This window comes from Calypte anna, chromosome 2 (assembly GCF_003957555.1).
Source record: "Calypte anna isolate BGI_N300 chromosome 2, bCalAnn1_v1.p, whole genome shotgun sequence".
Classification (NCBI taxonomy): Eukaryota; Metazoa; Chordata; class Aves; order Apodiformes; family Trochilidae; genus Calypte; species Calypte anna.
In genome coordinates this window covers 84,498,113-84,515,077 of record NC_044245.1, presented here as the reverse complement: position 1 = coordinate 84,515,077, position 16,965 = coordinate 84,498,113, and the positions used below count along the sequence as shown (strand labels likewise).

Here is a 16,965-nt window from a genome sequence, read left to right as displayed (position 1 = left end):
CTTAATTACCAGGAGTATTACTAGACTTATTTGGTTTATATTTACCTCAATTCAATCATAAAAGGTCTACAGTGATGAATATTTATAAAATAAATTACTATTTAAAGACATTGACTGATAAGAGAATCTCTATGGGACAATGATTTAATTTAAAGCATTTCAGGATGGCAGTTACTGCAGCAAATTGAGGGAAAGATGCCTCAAGTTAAATTTGGTCTCCTTGTGTTTTATTAACTGATGCAACATTTTGATCTGCTTGAAAACATAGCCATTATAATAAATGCAAAGCTACACACTTTCAGAGATGCTTAAATTACACTGAATTACTAAGTTTCAAATTTTAGCTGACAGAAAAGTTTTGGCTAACTTCTGATGACAAGCAATCGGGAACTTCAGAACAATTCTGAATAATTGTGCTCAAACAGATATTCAAGTTGATACAGATGCAAAAGGATCAAGCAGAGCAGTTTTGAAATAAGGAAAAAAATGGCTGCAGGCTAAGACACAGCTTCTTGAAGTTTTGCCTATTCACAAATGATCTGAAAGAAATCCAAATTAAAGTGTATCAGGGTTCCATTTTAAAGGAATCTACGAAGGAAATATTTTGATGGCCTATTAGAAAAAACATGCTTTTAGCCATGCATTTAAGAACAGTTGTGTAAAGTCCTCAGGCTCAGATATTTACTGTACCTAACAGCTCAACTGTAAAAACTGTACATCAGATGCACATTCCTCATTTTATGTGACCCTTGCCTTCAGGTCATTCATATTCCATATGTGCAACTCAGCATTCTAAAGCCAATGCTGGGGGTGTCAAACCACAAAACCATGGACTTTGATGTTAATTATATAATGGAGAAAAATGAACACCTGAAAGTAAGAAAGTTCTGTAAAGCCAAGACTATATGAAACTATTTTGAAGAAGGAAAGTGAATCTGAGGATGAAAGTAACAACGCAGCTCACTAGCTGGTGAAGAGGCAACTGTTTCAGATCATTTTTTTTTGTCCAAGACAGATCAACATGAAGTAGGCATGAAACCTTGTTTAATTGTAGCTAAACTAAAAAATCCAAGCAGCAGAGAGCTTAAGGGAGGCTAAGGCATACATACAGCTTCTGCAACTGCAGTGTAGAGCTACAGTGTTGAGAATATGAGCGAGAAAGATGAATGAGTAGTATTTGAATCAGAAAAGTTTTATTCAACTGAGAGGGGTTTCTGCTACAGGTGAGCCCAGGCTGTTGACCTTGTTAATTTGAGTACTCTATCAGTGCAGGTCTATCTGTGCAAAACTGGCCTTGGACATTTTGAACAAGCTCTTCAAAATGCTTATGGTTTGGTTGGTTGGTTGGTTTTTTTGCTTGTGGCTTTTACTTCTTTGTGGGGGAATGGGGTATTGGGTTTTGTGGGGGTTTTGTTTGTTTGTTTGATTGTTGTTTTGGTTTTGGTTGGGATTTTTCAGTTGTTTTGTTTTTTAAATAAAGTACTAGTTTCTGTCTTTTATTTTGCCAGTTGAAAAATTACTCCAATCCAAAGAAAAAGCTGTGAAGGACAACTACTTTACAATCCCCAAACAGTCTTACTTGAAAAGCATCTGGCTGCTTTAAAAGAACAATTCTCAAAATAAGCCAGGAGGTCACTCAATTCATGTAGTCTAAAGTCTAACTCATCTAATCAGCCAGACAGCTTCATATTACACTTGTCAACTTATTCTCACAGTTCCACTGAGTAGGTTGAAACAATCATTTTAGAGACACGGATTCTAAAGAAGTGGATTTAGTTACAGCTCAGAGATAAGCAGATTAATTTGCTTTGCTTTAATCATAGTTGAAAGTGCTCAGCGTCACTTGAGAACTGCAACTATAGTTTATGTTACTAATGAGAATAATTATCTGTGTAAGACAAACTCTCGCTGTGCTGCATGGTAATTTTGTTTTTCTCTCCTTTTGCGAGTGTGAAATTGATATTGCAAATGCAGTGTTCAGTAACGGGCAAGGGAGTGTGAGAAAGGTGAAGTTGGAAAGGGAGAATTACACAGCAGCAGTAGATATTCTGACTTAGTTCTGGAGGCTGATCCGTGTGTGAGGCAGTTCTCTGGGAATGCCTCCAATGAGAACTCTACCATGCGTGAAGCAAGCAACCAACCACACTCCTACAGCGAACAAGAGAAGAGCAGAATCTTAATTTCCTAACTATGCACATAGATACAAATTCTATAATTAAAAAAAACAGTAATTACCCTTAAGCTGTAGTAAAAAAGCATTATGATGAAAACATTTTGCATATGGGAAGCAATACCAATAGAGAGCACAAAGCAGTTACAGGAAAAAATCACTATGTACAAGTCTCTTATCAAGCAACCGATTTCAGGTAGCCAATTTGGCATGCCCACCCATCTCTGAAATTGTTTACTCAACTTTAAATTGCTCAAATAGTTTTACTTCATAATAAAATTGGTGTAAAAAGAGGTTGTCAGGGCAGAAACTATGAGCAACTGGAGAATAAATTCTAGAGAGAAAGCAGAACAAGTAAACAACATTATAAGAACAAGAAAATACATTAACAGTGTTTTTCTTGAAGTTTTCTTTCCCATTATGAACTATTTTCCTTCCAAAAGCCTACAGCTTTCAGTAACCCCACTAACGCACATCCTTCTATCTATCAATATCTATCTATCAATAAAAGAAAAAGTGTATCAGAAGTTAGCAATCATTTCTGTCTAAATATCTTAGCTTTTTAAAGCATCTACCATTCATTGAAGCCACATGTGTTGCATTAAAAAGGTCTTTAAAATTATTACCCTGATTTATATAGAAGATCTAAGAGAAACCTGTGGGGTTTTCTGTTTTGTACGTCTGTATTTACGTCCCAATGTGTATGAAGTGACCGTATAAGATCAGGTCATGAGGAGACCCTAGTAAAATTGTTACACCAATTTTTTACTAAGATACTTACAAATGAAATAATGAGTAATTCAATAGACATATTAAACAGAAAAAATAAATAAAAAAAATAAAGTAAAAATTCTTTTCTTTCAATTTTCATCCAATTTTTAATAAATGTGTAGCTTTGGAACAGAGAGGAATATAGGAAAGAATCTTTGTTTGCAAAGTACAGCATTTCACTTATTCCTGCGAAAAGATTCTAATGACTGAGATTTCTGACTGTTTGGTATTACCTAAAAAGTTACTCTTGTTCATTGGTTCTTTGACTTTATGTCCTAAGCTAGTCACTTGAGTTTCCACAGTGCTGAAAAAACAGAATTATACAAAGTAGTAAATCACTTAAAATTCCCTCATGCTTCCATATCTCTTGTAAACACAAAGTCTGAAAGAAAAAAGTAAAAATGAACCATGCCTAGCATCTTAAGAGTGGGATTTCCATCAAGGGAAACAAAACCAGCAGGACTGAATCTGCAGCTGAATCTCAAGCAAGAGCTGGATTGACTATCCAGCACTGCAAAACCAGCCTGCCGTGACTTGTTTTAAGATTTCTGGTCTGTTAGACACAATCAATTGCTGGGTGGATTAAGTGTAAACAAGATAAATGCCCCTGGGTATGTGTTTCCAGCCCAGTCTGTGGAAGAGGGCTCAGGTGTTATGCCTGGGTACGCCATTTTGTTTTCACTCTGTGATCATACAAAAGGCAACATCTTCCCCATGTAGGAAGGGAAACAGGATAATGAACAGCACTAAATCCAAGAAATACTTATGTTAAATTATTTACGATTGAACCATGATTTATAACAAAATATAAAGACTTGCACCCAAACTTATGATACCATCTTAAAGAACAACCATAAAAGTCCCCATACATTACAAATTTTTTATTTATTTATTTTTTAAAAGGAACGGCTTGTAAAGCAAAAAGCAATTTCTCTACTGCCACCCTACAAACCACCTCCAAGTGGAACAACTCAAGCTAGCCAGGCACAGCAAGCTGAAGGAGCTTAGCAATCCAAATGAGTTCTTCAGTGCCTCCCAGCCCGCTCTAGCATGTCCTTGGATATCGCAACAAGACAGCAAGAGGAGCCTCTGCTGAGCAAGAGCAAGTAACTGCTAATGGCACAGAGAGAGCAAAACTTTGTTTAATAGAAGCATAAAGTAAAAACCTACAGCTGGGTGTGTACAATTTTTCTGATCACATTGCTTGAAAAGAATATTACTGTTCACTGACTACAGTGGCTGTTACCCACTATGTCTTCAAGGATTTGGAGCTTGGGTATTTGCCAAGTTGTGCATGCCTACATGGAGCACAAGTAGAATAAATTAGATGTTCCTAATAAATCAAATATCAGGAAGCTTCTCTATCTTGAATTGTGAGATTTGGAGAAAATTCTGCTAATAGTAAGTTTGTTTTGCACAAAGATCAAAATCAGTAACTTTCAACTAAGTCCTTTAGGACTTAATGACTAGTACCAAGTCTGAACAGCTCTACCTAAATATGGGTTGGGAATAAAGGAAAATTTTGGTGTTCCATGAAAATGGCTTGGATTCGTCTCTCTGCACAAGGCAGAAGATGCTAACAGGCCAGGAAGTTAAAAAAAAAGTTTCAAGATGCTTCTCTCTAGAAATGCTGAGAACACGCATACCAAACAGCTGCAAAATAAACAGCCTGTTACATTTTTAATGGCATTGGGATGATTTTGCTTGCAGCAAGAAAATACATTGACAAGCCATATAAATTACAGGTGATAAGCTAGTTAGGAAATCAAGAGCAGTGGTTTTACTTTCTGGAAGATAACCTACTCATGTTGTATTTCTTGCTGCTTTGTTCTAATACAGTGCTATGGCACAAGAAGAAACCTAGAAAACCAGAAATGATTAGTTCTTGAGGGGAAGGTTTTGTCTGAAAGAGATCATGTAAGTTCCCCAGAACCAAACCAGTCCATAGGGACCATACTTTCTGCTTTAGATTTTTACCTGCATTATTCTTTGTGCTTTATTCCACAACCGTCCACTTTATTTGCTGAGAAAAAAAATCCCACCTGATTTCTTCCACTGACAGAAATATAAATAGGGAGTTTCCACTCCAGGTAATGCCACAGCTAGGCACAGCAACTGTATTATGGCCAGAAGAACTTATTCATAGATATACACAGAGGTCACATTTAATATCATCTTATGCCAAATGAGGGGTTTCTCTGCTGGGAATGGCACTCAATTCACTACACAGCCTGTGACAGCATCCAGACATACCTGGTTTTCAGGACGGCATGCTAACAGTGTTCAGCAAAATACCACAAAGAAGGTGACAGTGGTACAGCTTCTACATCTAAATTGTTTAAACCTAAATGTTATTTAATTTACCACTTGTTTTAAGAATAGCAGCAGCAACAAAAATCATCACCACTACAAAAAAGTTCTCCTAGGGCAGAAGGCAGAAAATCAGGGAAGAAGAATGCATGATGGCACCCATGTACCATCTGTTGCTTATATTTGTTCATAGAATCATAGAATCATAGAATTGGCTGGGTTGGAAGGGAACTCAGAGATCATCAAGTCCAACCCTTGAACCACTGTTGCGACCATGGCACTGAGTGCCAAATCCAGTCTCTTTTTAAATATCTCCAGGGATGGAGAATCCACTACTTCCCTGGGCAGCCCATTCCAGTGCCTGATCACTCTCTCCATAAAGAAATTCTTTCTAATATCTAACCTAAACTTCCCCTGGCACAACTTAAGACCAGGGAAATCTTAGAATGAAAAGACTAAAAAGATGTACCCAGGAGTTTCTCATAAAATACCAATTTAACTAAACCCCTGACTTTTTTTCTGGATGCCAAATGATTATCAGTATCTGGGAGACCAAGTACTCCACAATAAAGATGGTAAAATGATGGTACAAGTGGATCAATTTATCTGTAAAATATACTGACCTCATAAAGGAGCCACCACCTTCTGAATATGGTTTCCTACAACTGATGGGTGTCAATTAACCCCTTCAAAAAACAGGTAACTTAACATAGGAGCTTTTATGATTTTTCTGGAATTTATCTAGAACTTTACAATGTTTCACCTTGGGACTTTGAACTCTTAGGCAATGAATAGCACCAAATTCAGCTTCTTGAGCTTCTCAATCTTGACATGTAGGACAGCAAAGAGAAGGTGAAGGGAGGGAAGAGGACATTCATTATGAACGTCACATTCTCAGTGTTTTCTTAGTGACCACAGTTTGAGTAGAAAGCAAACTGATAACAGAAAAAAAATAAAGCAATGGATCAGATTAAAAATAGTGAATTAGGATATGATGCAGGAAACAACAGATTTCCTATCTCCTGCCTTCGCAGAATCATTCCTCCTACTAGCAACTTTGAAATAAATAACATTAAAATGTTTGCATTTGAAAGATTGCCAAGTGTAACACTTGGGGGAGTTACACCATCTGCTCAGTCTTCCACATTCTACCGTCTGCACGATCAAAGGGCTCATTTATTGAGCTCAAGACAGCTCTGAGGCTGGATTTTTAAGAAGTTGCAAGGAGTTCAGTGCTTCACATAAAATCTAAAAAAGTGTTTACATGCACTCAGGAAAAAACAAACAATGTTGTCCCTCTACCTCCTCCACTGTCTGATGAGTGAAGTATCTGGGCCAGAGTAAAACAAATGTTATTTTAATGATATTGACCTAAGAGAAAAAAAGGAAGAAAAGAATGGAAAGGGGTAGGAATGGAAAGGGGTAATGAGAACCTAACACTTGAGAACCTAGAACAAAGGAAGTATCTACCTGACCTCTAGGGCCACAGCCAGATGTAAATGTTGCTTCTCCAGCTTTCTTCACATTGTTTTAGTGCTATTTTTCAAGATGTCATTAATGTGCTATTTTCGGAAGCAACTTCAAAACAAAATTACTTGAATGGTGGGACTCAAAGGCTCAGATGCTTATCTCCAACCTTCAATTGTGTTAACTATCTCCCTCTTGTAATGTCATACCTAACAAAGCAGCCACTATACATTTCCTACCCCCCAGCTCTGCATGCAGCAGAGCTTTAAAAGTAAAGCATGTCCTGACAGCAAAACTGAATCTTCATATCTGGTTTATGTCCTTGAACATGGATGGGAGCAGCATACAAAAGTCTGGTTTGGAAGCATGGGGAGGAGGAAAAACTAATAAAAAAAAAACTAATTAAAAAAAACCCCAACTACAAAACACAGAGAAAACCATAAGTTTCAGGCAATCAGAAGCTTAATTTTACAATTATTTCTACCTATTAGTTAACACAGACCTACACTTAAAGACTTGCAGACAACTTTCAAATATTTCAGAGCTCCTGCTAAAGCACAAAATATTGATATTCCAGCCCTCTGGTGCACACCTACTGTAATTTCTGCAATTATTTTAAAAAGTACGTGGTATGTTTCCTACTTCTCAGCTTCCTCTCTCACCTCCACTTGCAAATCATATGTACACTATGGTAAAAAAACCCAATTATGGAAAGAAAACTTATCACTTCACACCAAGAAACCAGTCTTATTCAGGGAGGTAAGGTTGGTGTCAGAGAACATGGTTAACAGTAATGCATCTCCTCAAGAGTCTTCTAATAAAAATCATTCCCATTTCTTAAATTCACCATATTTTCTGCTTAAAAGTTACAGTACACTCCTCTCCTGCCCATGCCCCTCAAAAATACTCATTAGCTCATAAAAAAAAGTGGTTTAGGTTTTTTTTATTTGGTAGTGTAACAGTGTGGAAAAACAAGTAACTGGAATTCGTTTTTAAAACTTAGATAATAAAGTGTTCCAACTATTCCCATTTAAATATGTACCATCCCATTTCAGATACTGAAGCTCTTCAATTTAAAAAGTCGTGACAGCAGATTTTTCTTCATTTTCTTTATGGAGCAGTGTACTTTATTTGATAACTGTGCAAAGGATTTTTGAGTTGGTTTTTTTTTTTTTAAATACATTTGATTTCATAACATATTTCTTAATTATCAAACCACTGAGAAATGAGAAGCTGCTGTGAGGTCAATTTCACAGATGTAGGAAATTAAGAAGAAAGGTGCTTTTGTGAAAAACAAAGTAGAATTTTATCTAATAGTAAACCAGGTAGGAAAACAAAGCAGTTACTGATGCTGGAGACAGCAACAGTGGCTCTTCAGACTAATCCTTTCAGAGAAATAGTGTTTCAATTCTATTATTATACTAATATTTTACACCCTCTGTAAGTACCATTTATTTGAGATGAAGCAGCACAGTTGTAAAAGGGTGTTCAGTGAACTGATTTGATTCCTGTAACCCAGTGTAGCTCCCTCCATATCTCAATATCCCTTGACAACTTCTACATTGCCCAACTACTGTTTGTGGTGAAAAGCCACAAAGGTCACAGGTGATTCCATGTTACAGAGAGAGACTGGATAGTAGACTGAGGGAAGAGCTACTGAAGCATTCCTTTGGATGTCTCTTCTTCACAAATCTGATTTTATCAAACTTTTAAGGAACTGAATTATTTTCAAGATTGTTTCTGTGTCAAGTAAAAGCAGAAATGACAGAATGGCAACGACTGCAATAGTCAAGTCTCCTGAGAAATCAGACTAGCACAATACCTATAAGCCCTACACAACAGCAATTTCTCTATCCTTATGCCAATCACTGTCAGCAATAGCTGAGAAATGCTAGAAAAATGTTTTGCCCTCTCTAATCTAGTTAACTTAATGCACATTTTCTCAGAGATAAATCTTCAAGCTCTATTAGAAGAATGAAGTTCCAAGACAACAGAGGTCATTTACAGGATAACTTACATCATCATCCTGACTTGTTTCCCTTCACTCACTTTCTCCTTATTTCCACCATTTTTAGTCTACAGCATTCCAGGTTTTGGCAGTTGAAAAATTTTACCAACAATTCTAAATGAGACTAATCAGGTATATTATCCTCTCAGTGGAACTAAAACCATCACAACAAAGAAATAAAGGTACTCTGGCAATTCCTTTGGTCTGGAATTAAATTTTAAGGCAAGTGTAAGGAGCACTTTAAAACCTTAACAAACGACAGTGAGCATTTGGGTCGAGGAACTTCTCCCATTTCTGCCTTTCCACAGCTAAGAAACTACTCAGCAAGCTCAATAGATGTGTAATACGTTGTTCCCTCACTGCTGCCGAAACAGCTCTCCTTTTACTTTTCTTTTACTTTCCTTTTACTTTTCCATTGCAGCCCATCCCCTGCCCAAATGACCAATGCACACAGCTTCAAGAGGCAGTCAGTATCAGGCACTGGTATTTTCACCATGTTAACCATGTTTAATTCAGAACCTTCCAGTTGGTTTCCCTTGTAGATATCTGTACCATACCTCACTCAAACAGGAAAATCTAGATATGAAGAAAATAATCCAGCTTCTAAAATGATAAAATAAGGTCCTAGAAAAAGAATAAGTTCACATGTGTAAATATATCACAAATATAAACATATACACCTATGTTCCCAGTTCCAATTAAAGCGATAATGAACACTTCTGCTAGGTAGCTGCCACATCATGCTAGAGCCCTGCAGTTCTATTGACCTCCATTTCCCTCTCAGCATTTTTTTTTAGAGTACACACATTGTGTGTTTTAGTAGAGCAGGAAGCCTTCCAGATAGGCATCTCCAGCGAAAAAGTCTATCACCACTCTTGGAGATTGATTTTCAGAATCAGGCCAGTATTAATTAAACTACAGGTGCTACTGGCTGAAAAGCATCTTCAAAACTCTCCATTTCATTAGTATACTTCAACAGGAAATAAAGACCATTTTCAAGAACTGGACTTTTCAGCAAAAGCCTACCTAAAAGAAGCTTTATTTTCCCTAACAGTTTTCATATTTTCTCAGCTAGGGCCCAGAAGTGGCCTACCGTTCTTTGAGCTTTAGAACAAGGAGTAGCTGATTTTATAAAATGTCTTGATTTTACTTTAATTTCTTGAAGTAAAAATCCCCAAGTTTACTATACTTAAACATTAATATGTAGCGGTTCTGATCTATAAAATCCAGTTTCACTTTGAGTCCTACTGAACAGTATTCCTGTCATCTGTGTTTAACCATAGCTGAAAAGACATGGGAATAGATTTGCTACTTGAGCTGATGTTACTTTAAAAAAACCCCACTAAACATCAAAGAGCTACTGGTCAAACAAAAAGACCTCACTACCTTGATGTGTTAAAACTCTACCTGTTTGTCTAAAACTCTACCTGTTAATGTTTGTCCACTTATTTGTGGACAAATTCTTCTTTATTAAGAACTTCAGATAAGAGAATTTTTAACAGAAAAATTCAGATCATCCATAGCTATTTTAAAGAGTACATAGACCATAAAAGATAGCTGAAATGATCACAATAACACTTGTGACTGGTTTAACAGAACTGCTACATCATTAACTTAAACTAGCAAACAAAGTATGTTTTGGTGCCTGACTTAAGCAGGTCAGGTAATGCTTTGATTTGTACGAATCCAAATAATTTTTATTTGAAAACAAATTATTAAAACTGAAAATGATCCTTTTCTTGGTCATGCATGTGTCATGAATTCTTCAAGATTCTTTGTATTTTAAGCAATATTTTACCCATATGTGATGGACTTGGACTTGGACTTGGCTATAAATTAATTTCAATTCAAGCTCTGGGCTTAAAAAAAAAAAAACAAAACAAAGAAACAACAACATGAAAAGTTCACTGGTCTTACATATCACAAAATAATGAAGTATTTGAAAACAAGAGTATGGGAGTAATGCTTTTTTTTTTTAAATGCAAACAGCTTTTTGCCATTCAGACATGACCTAGACTTAGTAAGTACAAGTTTGCATTAGTTAACATTTCTTCCAATCAGAACTTTGCTTTCTCCTATACTGATATTAAAATACAACTACTAACAAAAGACAATTTCTTACTTTATTAATGGGCTCTGAAAATATTTGCCATCTCTATTGCAAAAGCAAATTATTTTCCCATGAATATGTAAGGACACAGGTAAATACGAGCACTCTGCCAAGATCTGCAGACACAGATTTTCTTTAAATGGTCTCACAAATAGCAAGTGGTTGTCAACTTGCAGATTGTTCCCTTGTTGTGCACTTTGAGATTCTTCAATTAGATACCAGCCCTACCTCAAATTTGTTAGTGCTATGTTCTGTATTAGATTTTATGCGGATCATTTTCTAACATTATGATAGTTTTAAATGGAAACACTGATAAAAGCTTGTACCTAAATGAAATATTTTGCATTGTTTCAGCAAGGCTGAGAGAACAAATGAGCAGATGTTCTCTATCCACTTCTGTCAGAGACTTACAGAAGCGCTTGTCTGTCCCTCCAACCAACCAAAAGATTATCAGAAATGCAAGAAAAAAACCTAACTATTTCTATAGGTCACAGGAAAGAGTTACTTGAGTGTGGTGTTTGCTTTTAACTTCATAGAGAAGCTTGTCAGAAAAAAAAAAGTTAAAAATTTTCCAGGCATAACTTCTGAGTATCATCCTAACAACACACACTTTCATTAGGACCCAATTTAAAGAGAATACTAAAGTTCAAAGCATTTGAGCCAAACACAATTATGCTCTAATACACTTGGGCTTATTTTCCTGTTAAACTGAAGTACTGGAAGACATCAGCTAAAGCAATAAATTTATGTATTTTGTTTATACAAGTCATCTCAAATTGTGGAACGGAGATTTCCAATAGCTTCCCTTTCCATCCACCACATTGAAGTTGGGTTTCTGAAACTAGGTAAATGTTTCCTTCAAACTAACTGAGAAAACCCAAAGCCTTTGCAGTTACATTTTTCAGTGAATTTTCCCCAACACATTTGCCTGTCATTCCAGCAAAGTCATGTTTCTATCTAGAGTTTACAGCTGCTTCAAAAATAACAGTTCCAAAGGTGAGTTTCTAGTTGTGGGAAGCAAGGCGTTCAGTTCAGCTAAATTTCTCTTCACTATAAAGATTTAAAAAACACATTCTCAAAATATGATAGATCTAGCAACACAAACATGAGAATTTTAAAAATCTCTAAACAATAGATTTTAACTATCTATTAAACAGAGCACCAATATTACTCTGGTACATTAAGGCTTGAAACAAAGGTGTAATCTTAAACTGAAAAACTATAGTGCTACTACTGGCATAAAAGAGTGCTACATTTCAATAGTTCTTCCATCCAGTTGTGGGTTTTTACCTTCCGGCAAACATCTGATCAAAGGGAACATCTGATGCAGAAAAGCACAAGATGAAGTCACTTAATGATCTATAAGCTATCCTTCAAAAACTTAATGTGAAGCTCTATCTAGAGCACCAATTGTTCTGTTTTCAATTCCCCATCCTCTCAGATGTTTGTTTGCACAAAACCCAAATCCATTACATACCTGCAGAACTTGTTCTTCTGAGGATGACACAAATAGATCCATTCATTTTTGTTAACAGTATCAAGTTTTTGCACTGCAACAGCCAGGAACGTTCTGTCTAAGTCTCCCCCAAACCAGCAAGTCCTACTTAGATAAGATCAGTATATTTTGGTATTTTTATAACCAGGAATTCAAAAGGTATCTTAAAAGTATTAGATTTATCTGGCATCTTGTACTTCCTTTTTTTTTCCCCACCCTCAAATGAAAAGTAGCAGGTAAGCTGAAGAGTGAAGGCTAAAGAAAACCTACTCTTCACATATAATAAGGGTGTTAATCTTTAGAAGTCTATAAATACAGAAGTTATAGCAGTTTTATTATCCAGTTACAAAAACAGGATCTTCAGTGTGACAAGCAGTTCCTTGAAACATGAACTGAGGCAAAAGGTTATCCTTACACGGATGAGCAAAGTACGATCTCCAACCTCCCTCATCTGTTAGAAAAGCCAGGATTTACACTCAAATAGCTGGTAATTAAATTTAGATGGTGGGAATCTTCAACTATTTCTGTTGCTCTGAATAACACAGTCTAATACTGCTTCAGGTACAGTCTGAAAAACTATGTACCATAACATCTGATGGTGCAGTCATCAAATCACAATATAAAAAAAGGGGATTTTTTTATTGGCCAAGTAAAGGGTTATTACAAGAAATGGAAAAATATCATCATTATTCTCATAAAATAGGAACAGCACAGATGAACTCTTGACTTTGCTTTGTTGTGTTTCACCTAAGGGCTGCAGTTCTCCACTCAGCCTGGCAAATTACTTCAACATAACCTATACAGTTCTATCTACTCCTACTTTTTGGTACTGAAAAAAATGCTCATGGCAACAAAAAAACCCCAGCTACATTTAGAGGATAGGTTAGCATGCTTAGCAAGCCTACTTCTACTGCAGATAAGAGATTCAACCTGTGTCTCAATTTAAATGCCTCCTCCCCATTTTTAATTTCTAATCTAACAAAATTTATGGAAAGATAAGCGTTGAGGTGATTGCTTAATTCTCCCCAGATATCATCAGGTCAATAATGTAAACTACTGAGCTTGCTGAAGTTTGGTTGGGTTTTTGTTTGGCTGTTTTTTTTATGTTTTTGCCTGATTGTTTTTTTTATTTTTCTTTAAAAAGAAATGGAGAAACCCCCGTTTCCTACAGTCACTAAAGGACTTCTACTGTGAAACCCAGCTTTAATATCAACTTCTCAAGTTTCTCAAAAGCTTCTCAAATGGTCAAAGCCAACCTATGGACAAGGGCTTTGAACTCATCTACACAAATGTCTAAGCACACAGGCCTTTTTCTGAATCCTATTCTATTTCTTAAGGGTAGGATAGGAACGATAGATGAAGAGAATCAATCATCCATTAGAGATCCTTAGCCTATATTGCTGTCCTGCTGGTTAAGAGCAACATATATTTCTCTGAAGAAGTTACTTGAAATTGATACACAAAAGAAGGAAAAAAATTTGGTCAAAGGTCTCCTTATTTTTATTTTTTTTTTTTATTATAAAGAGATCAACAATCATGCTATCAGTTCAAGAATGTCTGGCTCAATTCCAGCCTCTTTCAGTAGAAGTCTAATATAGCCTGAATTGGAAGCACCTCAGTTTCCATTTCTGAAGCTGTAACCCTGAAAAGAAATTTACACAATGGCTGTTCATGTCAAAAGCAATCACACAATATGGTCTGCTTGGTGTCACTACCTCCAGGAAGCCTTCTGCTGCCTAGTTTGCATCAGAAGATCTTAAATACTCAAAGCAATCTAGTACAGATGAACCTTATTGCCTGCTTCCTAATATTTCTCAGCCACCAGTTTCTGTAATCATTGTACTTGTAGCAGGAAGTACAGTACTGGTCAGTTCTAATTCAAGATTAACTTTAATTATTTTGCATTGTCACATCTAGGGAGTAGTGGATTACCTACAATGCCACAAACACCCTATAACAAAAAGCAGTATAGGATTCACGCCACTTATCCATCTCCTTCAACCAAAGCTCAGCAAAACACTCGAGCTCCTCAACTGCAAGGATATGAATAAATTAATCCAACTTATTTTAAGCAGACTTAAAAAGTATGAAGCGTGACAATGTATTACCCTGGCACTCAAAGAAAGAAGTCGGAATACAAAAGGTACTAAATTAGTCTATGAAGTCCAAACAAAAAAATCAGCAGGGAAAGGACTACACCCTGTGATAACAGAGAGGCCAATGTGGAGTGAAACAGGAGACAATCGCGTCAATCCAGTCTTGCACTCAGGAACAGAACCTGAAGATAAGAGGCCTGTTCCTAAATTCTCTACTTAACATTCTTGCCACATTTGAAACTATTAAGCTAGAACTGAAAAGAGAGGGAAGGGGGAAAAAAAAGAAAAAAAAGAAAGTATCCTTTTGACCCCAGAGCTACAGACGGCAATGACTGCTTGCTGTTTACTCGTAAAATCTCATGGCAAAATTAAGCTCTTTAGGAAGACAAGTCAAGCTATACTGAGATATAAAGCTCAATCTTGAAACAAAACTGCATTGAAAATATAATATTCTCTCAACATGCTAAGAAAGTACAATTAAAACCAGATGTGAGTGTAAGAATATGAATACTGTTTATACAGTTTTAGAAAATAAACAATGCAAGACAGCAACATCATCAACAGAAGTGTCTTAATTAAATGTAAACTGCTAAAATGCAGAGGACCCCCAGAGTAGCATAAGCTTTGTAAAGACTTGGATTTAGTGACAAGAATGTTCCTTAATTTAAAGTGGCAAGTTGGTAGAAATGCTATGTAAGAAACTGTGTAATCCAGTCCACACTAAGTGTTGTGATGGCAGGTTTTTCTGTAACATCAAAGTGAAGGTGAGCAGAAGCTGTCTTGTTTTTCTACAAAAAGGCCATATGAGCCCACACTCATTAGCAAGTCATGGAAGATTTTGAACTATCAACGCCTTTATTTGAAATTTATTAAAAGTTGATCTACTCTGTTACACATGAGAGTGTGGAAAAGGCAAAGCACTGTGAAATGACAGTAAATTAAGTACTTCTCTCCTGTTCACATCATCCCTGTATTTTTAAGGCTGCCTTAATTCTAGAATACCTACAGGATAGTTTTCACCACAAGGAGATGAGCACACCACCAGACATCAACTTACATACACCTCATTCTCCTTGCATAACAAACTCTTTTCAGTAGCCTTCGGGGAGATCAACAAAGATTTCTGTTCAAAAACTAGGGAACAGGCAAGAAGGTAGGAGAGGGATAAAACAAATTTAAAAAGAGTCAGTCAAAGCAGTAAAAACCAGGAAAATATATTAATTCTCAAAATTCTGAGAAACCAGAGTTCCTGCAAAAAGTTCCATTTTCTCTAACATTTAGAATCACATCTACCTAGAAATTGTATACTAGTTTCCAGAGATAGCTACAGTACACTGAAACTCAAGTACTTATACTACTTTAAAACTTTAAAAAGTAGAGGGAAAATGGTCTTTAGGACAATCCTAAATTTCAGGTGGAGTCTAAAGGAGCATAAGGGCAATTTTAAAATCCATTTGTTACCTATATAAACTGTAAGATATGTGTATGTTAATAAAATGAAAGTTCTTTATTGTGCTTGTGAAGGAAAGGTTCTACACCCAGCACTTCGCATTTCTGATGTTCATGCAAACCCAAGAATTTGAGTGTAAATTAAAAAGCAAAAGTCTGAAAAAAAAGTCTTGTTTTCAAAGCTCTTGTGTTTTGGTAATGGAACCTCCCTGGTAGCAAGTGATACCCAAACTTCTGCACTTGGAATTTTGAATGAATTAACTGAAAGGACTAGCGAGTTTTAGGAACAACTATGTGAATGTTTTAACCTTCAAGAAAAAGGAATGACACTGAATAAATATTTATCTCTCTTGGGCATAAATTCAGTAACTTTTGTGAGAACAGAGATGAAAATAGCAGAGGTTTGCTAAAAGTAGTTACAGAATTCCTCCTCTTCAGTTTTCAAAAACAACAGACAATACAAGATTTTGATTCTTAAATTTATTTTTAGCAGGATGTATGTACTAATGGATGGTGACATCACTAGAAGATAGGTCCATGTCCACCACCTGCAACAGAAGCTAGACAGATGTTAAAGAAAACAATTTAAGAGTTAAAGATGACACTACTTACCCAGAGCAGACTTATAAAAGTCACCTGCTAAGCAGTACAGTTAGCTCTTTATGCAGACACAATAGGTCAAATTATCTGTTATCAATATTTCCTGTCATGATTTAATACATACATTACCTTGATTTTGATAGGATTCATATGCTTCTGTTTAGAAATAACTAAAGAGAAACTCTTATTTTTAAAAAGTACTCATGGAAATATTGGTTTTTTAAAGTTACTTACCTGTAATTTTTCTTCAGAAGATAAAAGGTCTAAAATTAGGTCTAAAGCTCCCATGTAAATTTTAAATTTACCAAGAATTTTCTGGGAGATTCAAGTTCTAACACTATTAAACCAGGTCAACAGCAGGTAATATTTCTAGATTCCACTAAGAATACAACCACTTGGTTATGAGCACACCAGCGTGCTTGACAAAGCAATAAGGTAGGATCTCAGCAATATGCTCACAGACAGGTGATACTAATTCAGCAAGAAATG

At 36.1% G+C, this 16,965-nt stretch overlaps 1 protein-coding gene across 2 annotated transcripts in view; it reads right to left on the bottom strand.

Annotated features, from left to right (window-relative positions):
- RPRD1A (regulation of nuclear pre-mRNA domain containing 1A) overlaps positions 1 to 16,965 on the bottom strand; it is a 43,609-nt gene that overhangs the window by 10,566 nt on the left and 16,078 nt on the right. The window contains exon 7 of one of the 2 annotated variants that reach the window (XM_030445846.1): positions 16,350 to 16,436. The exons of the other annotated variant lie outside the window; for it this stretch is intronic. Within the exon in view, the coding sequence (XP_030301706.1) occupies positions 16,380 to 16,436 (57 nt within the window). The 3' untranslated portion in view covers positions 16,350 to 16,379. Of the gene's footprint in view, positions 1 to 16,349; positions 16,437 to 16,965 lie in introns of those variants that run through there. 2 annotated transcript variants of the gene reach the window in all.